The 15,164-nt window shown below is 36.3% G+C and overlaps 2 protein-coding genes across 4 annotated transcripts; one reads left to right on the top strand and one right to left on the bottom strand.

Moving 5' to 3' along the window:
- Positions 1-284: 284 nt before the first annotated feature.
- Positions 285-7,545, bottom strand: LOC131432608 (uncharacterized). Of its 3 annotated transcripts, none has more exons than XR_009229909.1 (5): positions 7,415-7,545; positions 1,883-1,971; positions 1,627-1,796; positions 1,194-1,563; positions 285-628 (listed from the first exon to the last, which is right to left on the bottom strand). XR_009229909.1 is itself a non-coding variant. In XM_058598973.1 (5 exons), the coding sequence occupies exons 1-4, from the start codon at positions 7,465-7,467 to the stop codon at positions 1,196-1,198; spliced, it is 717 nt and encodes a 238-aa protein (XP_058454956.1). In that variant the 5' UTR covers positions 7,468-7,545; the 3' UTR covers positions 285-628; positions 1,194-1,195. The 3 variants fall into 3 exon arrangements, 1 of the variants encoding a protein (XP_058454956.1); XM_058598973.1 differs by having other exon boundaries at positions 1,627-1,833; XR_009229908.1 differs by lacking the exons at positions 1,194-1,563; positions 1,627-1,796; positions 1,883-1,971; positions 7,415-7,545 and adding an exon at positions 688-830.
- LOC131432607 (uncharacterized) lies at positions 6,011-7,415 on the top strand. The gene is made up of 3 exons (XM_058598972.1): positions 6,011-6,791; positions 6,850-6,986; positions 7,043-7,415. Exons 1-3 carry the CDS (start codon positions 6,011-6,013, stop codon positions 7,307-7,309), a joined length of 1,185 nt encoding a protein of 394 aa, XP_058454955.1. The 3' UTR covers positions 7,310-7,415.
- Positions 7,546-15,164: the final 7,619 nt, after the last annotated feature.

Below are 15,164 nucleotides of genomic sequence, written 5' to 3'. Positions count from 1 at the left end.
TCATTGATTTTGCGGATAGTGATAATCGATGCCTAAAATTGGGCATGATTTTTTTAGCTATGATATTAGATAATTTGATATTTTCGCAACACTGACAACAAAGTGGTAACACAAATTGCATGATGCAACTGTCGATGAATATTTGAAATAAATGATCAAATCATAGGCTATTGTCGTTAGTGGAGTTACGAGAACGATTAGTTATCGCTCCCTCTGAGAAGGATGAATCGACGATCGATGAATATGAAAACATCGATTAGCAACACTAAGCCGGACACCAGAATTCCAAAACGTGCAATATTCGGATTTATTGATAAGAAGACACTCGCACAATTGATGAGCAAAAGTCAGTTATTCACTCATTGATCTAGTCTAAATAGCAGCGTAATTGTTATCTATACATTCTTTCCCGTGTTTTGTATTGAATGTTTTTTGCTCGATACGAGCTGCGATTCGATAAATAGTGTTACGTATGTATCGGCGAGATCATACACAATACACACAGGAGTAATTTTTCGATATTCGTTCACTGATTAGTTGTTTAGTATTTCGCATTGTCATTGGATGAATTCGTCTGCTCAGCTCCCAAATTCGGCTGTGTCATCACTGTGGAAATAATTTTGGTGTCCTGCAAATAATGTTAAAATTAGTTTGGGAATGATTAAATTTTCTTTGTAGTAGTTTTACAGATTGTTTTGAAGAATTCTTTGATTCCATTGAGGTATTTTCCATATCATAGCTGTTTCTTCCAGAGCAGCAGCAACACAGGTTAAAAAACATTTTCGGGATTAAGCGGTATTTTTTTCAAACAACAATCATTTCACGTTGGCTTTTGACTAAGCAATGAATGGTACAAGCTTTTATTGTAAGAGTAAATAACGAATGTAGATGACTCAGTTCTAGTATTCATGCTTATCAGTTTGAATATATGTATGTGCCAATTAGGGAGGTAAAGCAAGCTTTGTATGAACACTTATCTATGTGATACAAGATAATGAATCTAACCTATAGCTTATATGGCACACATTAAATCAAAACAATACCATTCAAGTCGTCGTACAAATAACCGAACTTGTACTTCAGTTCATATGCTCAGATAATAAATTTATTCATCGCAATGGAATTTCCGTCACTACTTCAATAAACCTTCACCCTAACAATTTAGTACACGTGTGCAATAAAAAATGACAAACCTTCACCTGTTGGAAGCATTTGTTGGCGGTCGCCGTTGCTGTGCCAGTCTCTTGGTTTCCAGAGCAAGCTCCATCGATAGCGTGGCAGGATCATCAAGAAGATGCGCAATGAGAAACATTTCCATTAGTACGGCGGATTCTGAGGCAATATTATGCATCGAATTACGTCCAGGAAAAAGAACCGGTACTGCCAAATAAGGACTAATGATGATACGGATTTCATTGGGCGTGAGATAACCTCGTAACGTTAGGTGCTGCATCATCCGGAGATATTCACGAGCAAACTGGAACTTCGCACCAGATGATTCGTGCAGAATTAGATTCAGGGCATCCAGCGCAACCAACCGCCTGGGAATTCCTTCGTTTCTCGCTAAAATGTTCGCGTCATATCAGAAGATCTATCTCTGATTGGGATTTTAAATACAAGACATACCACAAAGTAAGTTCAAGGTTCTCTCCGGCAGGATTGAGATCTTATAGCATCTGATGAATCTGTGCATGGCCATGGCACATTCTCTAGAAGCGGAAGTTTCCAGAAGGTAGTTAAGTAACCGTTCGTCACCAGCTTCAATCTTGCGATAAATTCGTTCCAAATGATTCGTACTTCCGGAGGAAAGAAACAGACCGAAAATAGAAATATCTGAGACATGTGAGGTATGAGCAGCAAACAATTGATGAGTTATGTATACTTTTTGATAGATATTCAAGGCATTGCATAAGTGCCGAAACTTGTTTCTTGTTGACTGCTCGGTGACCTCGGGTTTCCAGGACTGATTTTCTAGATAAAGAAAGTAGAACATTTTCGCCGCATTAAAAATGATGAAAAACGATTTCAATTATCGTTTGAAAAAATACACACAGCAACAGAACAAATATTAGTGCATATTACTAGGAAATTCTAGGCATGTCGATTAGAGATGGACGGGTAAGCATTTTCTCAAACCTGAATCCGACGCGTCCCCGATCGAAAATAAAACGTTTTTACTCGTACGGGACCAAACTGGGCGATAAACCATTTTTAGTAAGTTACAGGCGCAATGAAGCGTTACATGCGTTACTTTTTTGTATGTTAAAAGAGTTACGAAGCGTTACTTGCGTAGCTTTTTAGTAAGTTACAGGCATCACAAATCGTTACATACGTTACATTTTCGTGGGTTGTAGGCGTTAAGAAGCATTACATGCACTAATTTTTAGTAGGTTATATGCGTTACAGAGCGCTACGAATCGTTAATATTAAACTATAGACATTAGGAAGCATTCCCTTTTGTAAATTACAGGCGTTACGAAGCGATTTTGCTTTTCTCATATAGAAAGACTATTCAATCACTGTGAAAACCGACTTTTGAACCGAGGCCCGGAGGGCCGAATGTATGAGCTCGATGAACTGAGCAAATGTCTGTGTGTGTATGTATGTATGTGTGTATGTGACAAATAATGTCACTCGATTTTATCAGAGATGGTTGAACTGATTTTCACAAACTCAGATTCGAATGAAAGGTCTTACGGTTCCATAGATCGTTATTGAATTTTATCCTGAACCGACTTCCGGAATTACAGGGTAATATGCACCAAAAAAATGAACAAAATTGTCACTCAATTTTCTCAGAGATGGCGTGACCGATTTTTACAAACTATGATTTAAACGAAAGGTCTTATGGTCCCATAGATCGCTGTTGAATTTAATTCCGATCTGACTTCTGCTCTGGAATTACAAGGCAATATGTGCAAATCTATGAAAAAATGCGTATTAAATTTACTCGGAAATTTCTAAACCGATTTTTACAAACAAAGATGTAAATGAAAGATTTTAAAATTGTTTAAAAAACCCCCGGAAAGTTGATCCAGATCCGACTTCCGGTTCCGATATTACAGTGCGATTAGGGAAAATTTTGCCATTTCATGAGGATTTTTTCACAACCGATGACGAAACTAGGTGCACATTTTTATAAAACTTTCTGCAAAATTCATCTAGTTGGCAGATATTGTTAGTTGGTGGATATATAAATCTACTTTGGGACTACTAGTGCCCGGTTTCTGCTTCCAAACGCAGTGAAATATAAAAGTCAATCGTATTTCCTTCTTTTTTGTATTCTGAAATTAATTTGATGTCAATAAATGCAACGATAGATCATTAAAATGGTGGACATGCAATTTTCCTTGATGCAAATTACACCTCACCCAAAATGTAATAAATTCTATAGCCCACAACGTGTCAATGTCAGCCCACAATAATGTGTCATAGATATACTTTAAAATTTACATTGACATGAAAGTAGTATTGAAAAAGAAATATATTAGCAATGTTTGATTGTTTAATTGATTAGTTATTTAATTTTTGGTGAGTTGTTCTTGCTATATTGTTAGACCATACAAAAGGTTTTAGGAAAGCTTCGAAAACTATATGAAAACAATTTTTTACTTGTAAAAAGATGAAATGATTATAGCTGTCATGAAGGACCACGCATGAAATTTCCGGGATCGAAACAAAAATTTGATGTTAAATGTCCACGTGTTGTAGGGGGTAGGGTCTAAATGATGAAAAATATCATAATTTTTGCGAATTTTTTTCAGAACTATCGTTTAACAAAATAAATTCTAATATTTTTTTATAATAAAAAGCTTCATTCGAACAACATTTTGTAACTTTTCCGTGGAAAAATATTGAGAAATAAGTCGGAGAAGAGGCATTTTTGAGGACGCTTCTTAAAAATCATGATTTGCGGTGTCCACTGTATCTCAGCGAAGACTAATCAGAAGTGAACAAATTAAAGCAGCATAGTTAGAGCAGAAGTTTTTCTAGACCCCAAAGTTTCTGTTTGATTTTTTTTAAATTGTTTTAATTTTTGGTGGTTGTTTAAATTCAAAAGTACGATTTTTCACGAAAAAATCGACCATTTTGTAGCTGTAAAACCTCCCCGTAGTAACAAACAACGAAAAGGAAAACGTTGGGGTCTGGTTTTTTATATGTAGAAAGTGTGTGCAAAGTTTGAAAAAAAAAATGGTGCAGTAGATTTTGAATGACGATGGACACGGACTTTCAAAACCTGCTTCGAGAAAAATGCGTTTAAAGTTTATTGACTATAAAATCGAGCGAAACAATTTATTACTCAAGGGAGCACGTAGGCTCTAACATTCTCAAAAAGCCATATTTTTTCTTTTGTATTTTGTTATAATGAGAGTATTTTTTGTCAAGTTTCTAAGTCAATCGGAGCAGAAATCTTGGGCCTGTGTGCGCAACTCTTATTTCTTCGTAGTATGAGATCGGCAAAGATAAAGGCCCATAACTTGCTGAGATTTGTTCCGATAGGCTTCAAAATTTCACAGAATATTCTTGAAATGTTTTACTATCAGAAAATAGAAAGAAAATAATAAATGATTTTTCAAAAGTGTTAGACCCTACCCGCCCCTTAATGGTGATTTTTCAAGATCGAAAATTTTCAAACTTTAACCGTCGGGGGGCACCCCTTGTCCATATCTGATTTAGGTCAAATTTTGCAGAATTTTTTTAGGTTCTTTAACTTAGTAACCCTACCGCTTTACGAAACTAGAGATGACCATGAAGCATGAAACACTATGACGAATAGTCCTTTGGGTTGTTCGAACTGTTAACGTATTGTCAAAATTATTGTTAGTTTCTGTTTAGGATTTAGGAAGTCAGTTCTCGTATACCCCGCCCTGGAAAGAATCTTAGTGCAATGATTCTGAACGGTAAAAATGTAATGCCAAGACTTTGCTTTGCTTTATACGGACAAGTCGATTCACCCCTGATAAGATTATTCCAGCACTCGATGATCGAGGTCGTTCGGCATCTTGAATGGGAAAAATCAGCAGAACTCCGACAAAAATCATGCCTGTCATACAAGGCGAACGGCGCATAAAAATCTACAGAAGGCTGATGAGCACAGAATCCTTTTCCACGGCACAAACAAACCGCACAAAATACAGGTCGGTTAAATACTAATTTCGATTATGTGAAGAAGCTTAGTTGAAATAGCCGTATCCATTCTATGCGAAATGCAAAGAGATTTAATGTATACGAAATTGTCGTCTCTGTAAGTGTAAGAGTACATTGTTCGTTATTTATTACAGTTACGATCGCCAACTATCTCAAATATATAGTTTTATCTATTCGAATCGATGCGACCTGACCACTGTTTGCACGGTTTTTCCCCGTATTTTGAATTCGCATTACTATACAGAATTCAAAGAGTAGTCCTACGTCAAAACATGCAATATCAGTGCAGTGAATAGTAATATAGATTTCTACGCACTTGCACATTTGATTGAATTTGGATCTCCCAATAGCCATTTTTCGGGAATGGTAATCCCTTTCAGGAAGGGAGGAAAATCTTCCCAATGGCGTTTTAGAAAATCTAATTTTTGCTCTTTAAGGGGTTCGCAGGTTTGCTGTCTGAGCACTTAATCTTTGGCAGCTCCAAGAAGAATAGTTTTCTCCGAGATGAAGTATGTGCCAGTTTTATTCAATTCAGTCACTGCAAATAAGCACTAAATCTAAATAAAGTTGCCTGGTTTATTCCACGAAGAAATAAACATAAAGCATCAAACACAGCGTCGGATGTTTGTACATCTTCTCCAGTCTCGAGGGTCTCAAGGTTTTAAGTAGTGAATCTAGAAACGTTTGTTATACATAACGGCTACTGAGTGACAGCTTCAACATTGCTCCAACGTTCCACGATTATCACGTGCACTTGAGAATCTATAAAATCAGCACATTTTCGTATGCCTCTTAGTTGTACGTCAAGGGAGATTAGTTAACAACAACCGTCTGCAGTGGTCAGGGTTCGAATGAGAAAGTGATGATCACAATGCGTGCCCTCGTAGCAACAGTTTTACTCATATCCGTCGTGTTGGTGTCAATTGTGCTGATTACGGCTAACACAAGGCATGTGGTGGACGCTGACCAAGCAGTTAATGGTTCCGCGATGGGCCCGGCTTTGGAAGAAGTGTTTGTGAATCAAATTCCGCTTGTAGAGCCTGTTGCCGACGAAGGTCCCGATAGTGAGGAGTTGAGCAGTAAAAAAGAAGCAACAACTGTTCCCAAGAAAGTGCCAGTTCCAATTGTGACGACTGAAGACGCAAGTGATCGACAAAAGGCACGTCTGTTGTCTGTGTTTCGGAATTCTATTTTAGGGGCCTCTAGAAGGGATGATTCGATTACAGCACAAACAAGCGAAAATTTTGATGAAACTTCTGCTCCGCCAATTGTCGCCACCGATGCAGCAGTAAATGAAGACGAACTTATAATTTTGGATGATTTGTATACCGATGGCAAAGAAATCGCCGTCACCAGTGAACAAGCGACTACCTGGGAAATACCTGTGCACAGTTCTATACTAGTTAGCGATATAATCAATAGTAAAACAAGTCAAAATAGTGCGGAAAATAAAATCAAAGCACAAAAATTATCCACCGAAAAAACTTTGAAATTACCAACAACAAAGCAAATTAAAAGTCTACCGAATGCATCTCAGACAATAACTTCAAAAACATTCCAAACTACTGAACAACTGCCATTGGGGTTTGAACCAGGAACCTACGTCAGTCTGGATACAAAAACGACCAATGATGTTGCGGAAGGTATTTACATTTCTGTTCCAGAATGAAACAAAAGCTTACGTTTTTTTTTCAATTTTAGAATTAGATCCAATCAATTGGAGCATCAGTAGTCCAACACTGGGACGGAAGCAGCGTGACGCCAGAAAACCATCCGAAACAATCGTTTTGAACACGGTTCCCATTGCTCCTCACACAGCAGATGCAGATAATGGGGAGGTGAGTTCTGAATGCAATTACTGTTTCCTGAAACTAATTAAAACTTATTACTTTAGAACGACCAGCTTCAAGGATGCCCACACAAATTCCCTCCACCATTCCTATCTATGATGGCGCAACCAGTCGATCGAACCCTCTATCCCAATTCAGGATTGCCATCAATCTACAACCCATACAATTGGAACACGCAAAATATGAATTTGATCAAGTTTCCGCAGTGTCTCGACTGCCAGCGAAAATCGGTTCCACTGTGTACCAGTTGCGGAAGATGCAGAGACTGCTGCCATCAGAGTGGCTGCACTTGCGGATGTTTGAAAACCTAACACGTAGGTCAGTTGGCGTTCTTGCGAGCGGGTAATGTACTCACACACACCACCTAGATTAGTTATGTTTTGTACTAAGGTAATATAAGAATAAAATTCACGTACCTTTTCTTACGATTGTTAAATTTGTTCGCTAGTTGATTCCACACGGATGACATTTACCATTGTTTTGAATTTTGACACTATGAATTTAACGTATCAGATCAGATTTCAACGGTGCACGGATGCTTGAGAATCGGGCCTACTACGATGAGAATGTAGAATTTGCATCTACACCGGTTGTATGCTTTGCAAATTATTCTCGGTCTTGACTCGCGACGTACTCTTTCATAGAAAAACAATTTCACTTGTGTAAAGTTTTCTAGTAGATGAACATTATATGGAATGAAAGCGGATACCATCATCGTGATTAAAAATCATAAAACAAAGCTTTTTTTTTTTTTTTTCGATTATAGAGGCTTTAACATTAATGTCATTCGCCTCTTCGGGCCAGAAAAACTTTCTGACCCTATGTGCGGGGTTGGGAATCGAAGCCCGCCTGGGCTGCGTGAAAGGCATCGACTTACCCATCACGCTATACCCGTCCCCACATAAAACAAAGCTTGTTGGAAACCCATTACATAAGGATTACGTTTCACAATACCATTATCAGGATGACATATATTAAAAGCATGGATGGACAGATGGACTCTAGTGGTACTTTATTGGAATTGTTGACTAGTACCATAAATAGAATACATCTAGATTCCCCAGTGTAACAGTAATATAGTTCATAGTTCAGCAACCCGGGACACCAAAAGCACCGCCTGGTGAGAAATGGGTGCGTAAATGCTCCTAAAATGTATATATATTTATATATATATATATATATATATATATATATATATATATATATATATATATATATATATATATATATATATATATATATATATATATATATATATATATATATATATATATATATATATATATATATATATATATATATATATATATATATATATATATATATATATATATATATATATATATAGTTACATGTGCATTTAACACAACCACAGTACCAGCTTTTTTAGTCCAGCTAGTGGTGTAATGATGCCTATCTCATATTACTTATATTTCCAAAAATATCACTAGAAGATTCTGTCAAGAAATTTTTTTTTTCTATCTAGAATGAAATACGAAACTTTTTTTGGGTATGAACTAACATAACCTTTTCAATTGGTAAACAGTTATGCCAAGTTGATAAGAATTTTTCTTTATTTCGCATCGTCGCACTAAATGATTTAATATACTTTAGTTCTAAAGCCGGAAGTCGACCAAAGCATCTCTGATAAAATTGTGTGAGGCTCGTTTTAGGGTTTTGGCCACTAATTTCGGCGTTTTGGAGCCGGGAACCTGGAACCAGTATAGGCGAAGTCGATTCGTTTAGTTTCACTAGTCAATTTTTCAAGTGATTGCATAAACTTTCTATATGAGAAAGGCAATAAGTGTACTTTTATAGAAAAGCATCCTTATCATGATTTTTTAATAACACTAACAAGTAGGTACAAATTGAACAAATTAACATTTTATTTCACCTGAAAAATATAGATTTAAATGTGGCAACCGTGCACGCTATACGAAATTGAACAAAGCACGCTGCGAACGCCTCACGTACCGACGCGTATCAGTTTTGCATCATCATTTTGAATGACGATTTAAATGTTTTGACACTCATCGGCCTATAATTTCAGAACCGGAGTTCGGATCTGGATGAAATTGTACAGTATACTTTGAGACAATGAGAGTTTTCATTTGAATCATGATCCGTGAAAATCGGTTGAACCGTTGTTGAGAAATCGAAGTGACTTCCGTTTTTGGAGCTTTTCTTCATTATTATCGATGCTTTCGGAAGCGGAAACCGGAGACTAGTAGTCCCAAAGTAGTTCTATATATTCACTAGCAAACAAGATCTGCCAACTAGATGAATTTTGCAGTAAGTTTTATAAAAATGTGCACCTAGTTTCGTAATCGGTTGTGAAAAAATCCTCATGAAATGGAAAATTTTCCCTAATCGCACTGTAATACCGGAACCTGAAGTCGGATCTGGACCAACTTTTCGGGGACTTTTTACAGAGTTTTTAGACCTTTTATTTGCTTCTTAATCATCGAGAAAATTGAATGTGCATTTTCTCATAAATTTGCACTTATTTCCTTGTAATTTCGGAACCGGAAGTCGGATCCAAATAAAATTCAGGAAAATTGTATGGGACCATAAGTCCTTTCATATGAATCTAAGTTTGTAAAAATTTTTGGTGCATATCACCCGTAATTCCGGAACCGGAGGTCGGATCCGGATAAAATAAATAGAAATCTTTGAAACCATTAGACCTTTCATTTAAATGTGAGTTTGTGCAAATTTGTTCAGCCATCTCTGAGAAAATCGAATGACAATTTTTCTCACATACTCATACATACATACATACACACAGACATTTTGTGATCTTGACGAACTGAGTCGAATGGTATATGACGCTTGGCCCTACTGGCCTCGGTTGTAAAGTCGGCGATTGCATCGCCTTTCTCGGAGTAGATGGGGTAAACGCACCCCCTATGGAAATGTAACTATATCTTAACTATAGAGAATAACACGGAAGAGTTTCATGCATGACTATCTTCCGTAATCATTATTTCTCAAAATTACGTACAAATACTCACTGAATGCATTGAAAACTACATGAAATATCTTATTTTCCAAAACCCTTAAAAATTGTCTATTGAAATATATGCGGGACATGGCGCCCTATCGTGGAAAACATGAAAAATATACATTTTAAATTACGCGAAGTGACGATTATCTGAACATAGAGACAGGACGATCTTAAACAAGGGGTAAACATCCATCAATACAACGGATTAAAGTTCATGACAACCACGGGGCAATATGCACCCTCATAAAGCTTCTTCTTCTTATTTAAAGAAAGCTTTAGACTTTTCGTTGACGAAATATTTGCCAGGTGGAAGATTGTTCACTATTATTTATTAAATTGATAACTTATGAATGATTTTTGTAAACGAATTCTTGAGCATTTTGCCTCACACAATTCCGGTCGTTTTACATCCAAAAATATGAGACGATAAATTTGATGATTTTTCTATAAAATTGCAAATACATCGTCTGTATTAGAACTAATTTTAGAAACCCGAATGATTGGCAGAGTAGTTCACTGGTTACATAATTAAAATCGTCTTCCTCACCCTAGAAAATTACTATCAAAAATTACTTATAACAGAGACATAATTTTTTTTTGTTCAATTTTTCCAGATATGATCGAATCATCGCTACCAAAATTTTATAGTATTCTGTTATTATGACGGACTTTCAGTTTCATTAGAATTTCAGTGAAAAAAAATGGTAGCTTTTGAGGAAAGCAAAAGGTGCATTATGTCTCGGGGGTGCGTTTTACCCCATTTTCCCCTATAGGAGAAAGGCAAAAAGTACAGCCGTACAATCACAATTTAGTTGAGAATATTCTGTGAAATTTTCAAAATGATTCATTGAGTTTAGCGGTCGTGTTGTTCATCGAATATCTCAGCTTTGAAGGCTTGTATCATAAATCTACCGTGGCAAAGTCTAGATAATTTAGTTTAGATGCGATTAGTACATAAAAGCATAAATGTTATCGCGATTAAAATAAAGTCTTGTATTTTTCTGTGAAACAAAGTCAGTTTCAATGCATCAGCCATTTTTTTCGCTTTGGTTTCCGGATAGCATTTTGAAAAAGAAGAGATAATTAAAATGGGCTCGACAATAGCCCAAACACACAGACATTCAATCTTTGTGAAAGTTGAATATTTTTTCATTGTTTATTGGAATCCATGTAATGTCCAACCCATACGATAGATTTATGTTATAAAACTTATCATCAAAATAACAAAATGTATGCTGGCAACCCGGTACAGTTTGCTCATATACGAGAGAGTAAAAGAGAAATACGATGCGCAAAGGGAATTGAGCGAGCCACGTGGTCAATTTAAAACTTATCACGCGACCCTCTGTCCTCAGACCTTAAGGCCTTGAAGTCTATAAATTGAATAGTTTAGTAACTGTTTTGTCACGGCTTTTAAAAAAAGTAAACTTTTCCATTTGTAGACTTCGTTGTCCATAAAAATAATTTATTGTGAGATTTACCATGGTAACTAATCTATACTGAAATCTTATCTGATATACAATGAACCTTATCATTGCGATGTCAAGGACAAGGATATGTGAAAAGAACATAACTCGCTTGCAGACGATCGCAGACGAGTAATTCAACCACGGTATGAAAGCTCTTTTGAAGTAGTTTAATATGTAAGTAGTATCATCTGCACCTTTCTGCGCCTTTTGATGATAGACAAGCTGGAATTTTGTAAAAAAAAAGAAAAATGGCTCTTGTTCATTAAACTGAAATGATAGTAGCATAGTATGTTTGAGAAAGTTGTATTATTTTTAATAACCATACAATATATCATTAATTACACTTAAGTTACGGGAATAAATTATTCAGCAAATTTGTTTGAAATGACTTTCCGCATAACTTTGTCGAAGTAACTTAGCCCTTATGTTAACCCTGAGCAAAAATAAAATGTATATCTCACTTTTAGGGGGATTAATCACATAAATAAAATTTGCCAAAAAAATGGCGACTATCATTCTGAGCAACTTTGCTGAAGATACTGTACCTCAAAAACCACGTTTCTATGAGTTATCTATTAAGAGCGTGACATTGCGCTTTTGAACCACTGTGCGACGGTACGAAAAACTCGGCGAGAAATATCGGTGGCATCCAAATGGATTTGCCGGATCCGGCATTCCAATATATGCACACGTAGGCAGCTCAGTCAATGCCGATGAGGAAAAAAAACGGCACGGGTCGTCCCGAATGGTTCCGTCCCGGAATAGTGCGAATAGACTTTTAAATGGCGATTCGAAATAAATGACAGGTCCAGTATAGCTAAATCAGTTCGAACCAACATTCAATACGAATTGGAATAGTTTTGAGCACAACTATTTTACGATTTTCTATGACGGTTTGAAATTTTGTAAACTTTTCGCCTCCTAATGCTAGAATCGGAAGTTGGACTTGGATATTTTCATGGGACTATCAGTCCTGTTAATGTGAGTTTGATTTTATGGAAATTTAATACGATTTTTACTTATGAAAATAAAAAAAACTCTTGAAAATGATATTTCTGCACTAAGCACTCTATCTCCGGAACCGGATGTTGGAAATCTGAATATTTTTATGGTGTCTGAAGATCTCTCAGTCAGACCCGTACCCAGGATTTCGCTTCGGGAGAGACTTTCTCTTCATGTGTTTTCATGTGCAGGGTAGTTTAATTGGTAAAACAATTTCCCCAGTGAGGAGTTAGCTACGGGTTCGAGTCCCGTCTCTGCGGTAACATTTTCGCGGTTTTCATTACATCATTATGTTCATATGTCAGTTTTCCAATCTGTTTCCCCGTTAGATACTGATAATATTAAAACTAGCTCAAGACGGCTCTACGTCTTAGGGGCTGTCCATAAAAGACGTCACGCCGCAAGGGGAGGGGGGTGTTTCATAAACGTGACCTTTTGTGACAGGGGGGGAGGAATGTGACGTCCAATATTTTCAATGAGCGCATTTTTGAAATACCTAATTATATTACTGCTTTGCCCTATTTCCTGAAAAAATCTCCACAATAAACGTTTACATTCTATAGGAAAACGTGTATTTGTTGATGTGAAAGCTTCTTCTTGTAAATTCGGAAATGAATGATGCAGAAAATCATTTCTGTTGTGATCAGCAAAAATGCACGGAGGTGCGAGTAAATTAGCGAAATTAATAAATTTTGCCTATTATGAGTAAAAAAGCAAAAGTTGCCTTCAAAAGGTTTAACTTAAAATATGCACTGACAATTTATTCAGTAATTTGATTTTCTAGCATTGATAATAGTAACATATATCATAAGAATTTTTCTAATCTGGTTCTGATGCAGTTTATTCAATTGTACTCCATTTGAAAAAGAGCGGGAGATCAACGATTTCAGACTTAGATCATGTCATGTCTTATCTTGATGATATGTGATTTTCCTCCACCAACATCAAAGCTTATCGAATCATCCAATGATTGAACTTACATAAATCAAGAATCATTTTAGCTCAAAATCACTACCCATTGTGTGACGGAAGATCAGTACCGATATTGATCGATGTGATTTAAAATTCACTGATCAACTGATCTTGAAAGGATTCTTCGGCAGTGATCTCGTTTTGAAGAGGTCTTTATTTTCTTTTTTTTCTCAGCCCTGTATGCTACACTAAGAAAATATTATTCTTTACCAAAAACAATAATATATCAGTGTACCCCAAGGAGGAATAAAACAGATGATTTAAATGTTTCATCAATTGCAACAAAATACTTTTGTTAATTTATATAATTGATATTAATAAAATAATTCCGATGATTTTGTAGTTTTAGGGATATTTTTTAATCTAATGACAGCATGTAATAAATCGATTTTTCCCTCATATTTGTATGGTTTGTCATACATATTGAGAATGTATTGAGATGAATTTTATTTATTTTGAATTCGTGACATGTGACATAGGGTGGGGGGTCTTTGCCTCTGTGACAATTTGTGACAAAGGGGGAATGGGGAGTCAAAAATCGTCAAAAAATCGTGACGTCTTTTATGGAGAGCCCCTTAATAAAAACTAAAACAAATCGATGATGATCTTTCTGATCCATTGAACCTCCCTTTCGGGCATTCGTGCCGTTTCAAAGCACGACCTCAGCCCATTTTCGGATAATTATTTTGTTCTCTGGCGTATAACAATAGATCCAGCCAAACATGTACTCAAAGTGAACTTACGTTCTAAATAAATATGTGCGAGATCCATTGGCATGATATCTTCCACATCTGCAGAATCTTGCCCATCTATGGTAAGTTCGTGCACTTTCTCTTTCCGATCATCCAGTACAATTTAGTGTCTTATGATTATTGTCGTTAATTTTGCCAAGGTTTTTCTGATTTCGGGAGGTTCCAGGGCCCCTCGGGCCCCCTCTCTGGGTACGCTCCTGCTCTCAGTAGAATCTAAGATGGTAAAAATAAGTTGAGCCATCTTCAAAAGTAGTTACTGACATTATTTTCACCTTCTGAATGTATACCAAACTGCCATTCCGGGGCCGAAAGTTGGATTTAAATGATGTTTAGGAACTTTGTATGGGACCATAAAACCTAAGACCTAAGATTTGAATCTAAATTTGAAGAAATCGGTTCAGCCATCTCCGAGAAAGGTGAGTGACAACATTTGTCACACACATACGCACAAATATTTGCTAAGTTCGTTGAGCTGAATCAAATGATATATGACATTCTGCTCTCCGGGGCTTGGTTCAAAAGTCGGTTTTCACAGTGTTCGCAGTTCAACATAACCTGCTAATGAACTGATACGTCAGACAAAAGGAAATAGTTATGTGTACTTAGCATAAACTTGTATCTATGCGGTACCAAAACTCCTAAATAAGCAAATTCGCTTCGACCTGGAGAAACAATATAACAACGAAATTAGTGAACTGAATGTGAAGAAAATTTGGCACCAATCACTTTCATATTATCCTTCTGATCAAAACCGGTGGAGATTTGTTCTAAAGCTCACTAATTACTCACGACTCATATTGAGAACCTTTCGAGTTCCGACCGATAGTTTAATCTACAGACGACACAACTAAAAAAATTATAACTTATTTTTCTCGCACATTTACTTTATTGGATGATTTTTAATGGTGGAAAATAAATTAATGAAAAATGTTAACATTTCACGAAAATATTCAACCTGGCTTTG

This window comes from Malaya genurostris, chromosome 2 (genome assembly GCF_030247185.1).
Source record: "Malaya genurostris strain Urasoe2022 chromosome 2, Malgen_1.1, whole genome shotgun sequence".
Classification (NCBI taxonomy): Eukaryota; Metazoa; Arthropoda; class Insecta; order Diptera; family Culicidae; genus Malaya; species Malaya genurostris.
This window is presented reverse-complemented; position numbering and strand designations above follow the sequence as displayed.

Bases quoted from the DNA above. Each gene is read 5' to 3' on its own strand.
- LOC131432607 (XM_058598972.1), top strand. From the start codon at position 6,011: ATGATCACAATGCGTGCCCTCGTAGCAACAGTTTTACTCATATCCGTC. The intron at 6,792-6,849 runs GTATTTACATTT...TTTCAATTTTAG, and splicing joins GACCAATGATGTTGCGGAAG to AATTAGATCCAATCAATTGG. The intron at 6,987-7,042 runs GTGAGTTCTGAA...TTATTACTTTAG, and splicing joins CAGATGCAGATAATGGGGAG to AACGACCAGCTTCAAGGATG.
- LOC131432608 (XM_058598973.1), bottom strand. From the start codon at position 7,467: ATGTCATCCGTGTGGAATCAACTAGCGAACAAATTTAACAATCGTAAG. The intron at 1,972-7,414 runs GTACGTGAATTT...TTCTTTATCTAG, and splicing joins TTTAACAATCGTAAGAAAAG to AAAATCAGTCCTGGAAACCC. The intron at 1,834-1,882 runs GTATACATAACT...CACATGTCTCAG, and splicing joins CCTTGAATATCTATCAAAAA to ATATTTCTATTTTCGGTCTG.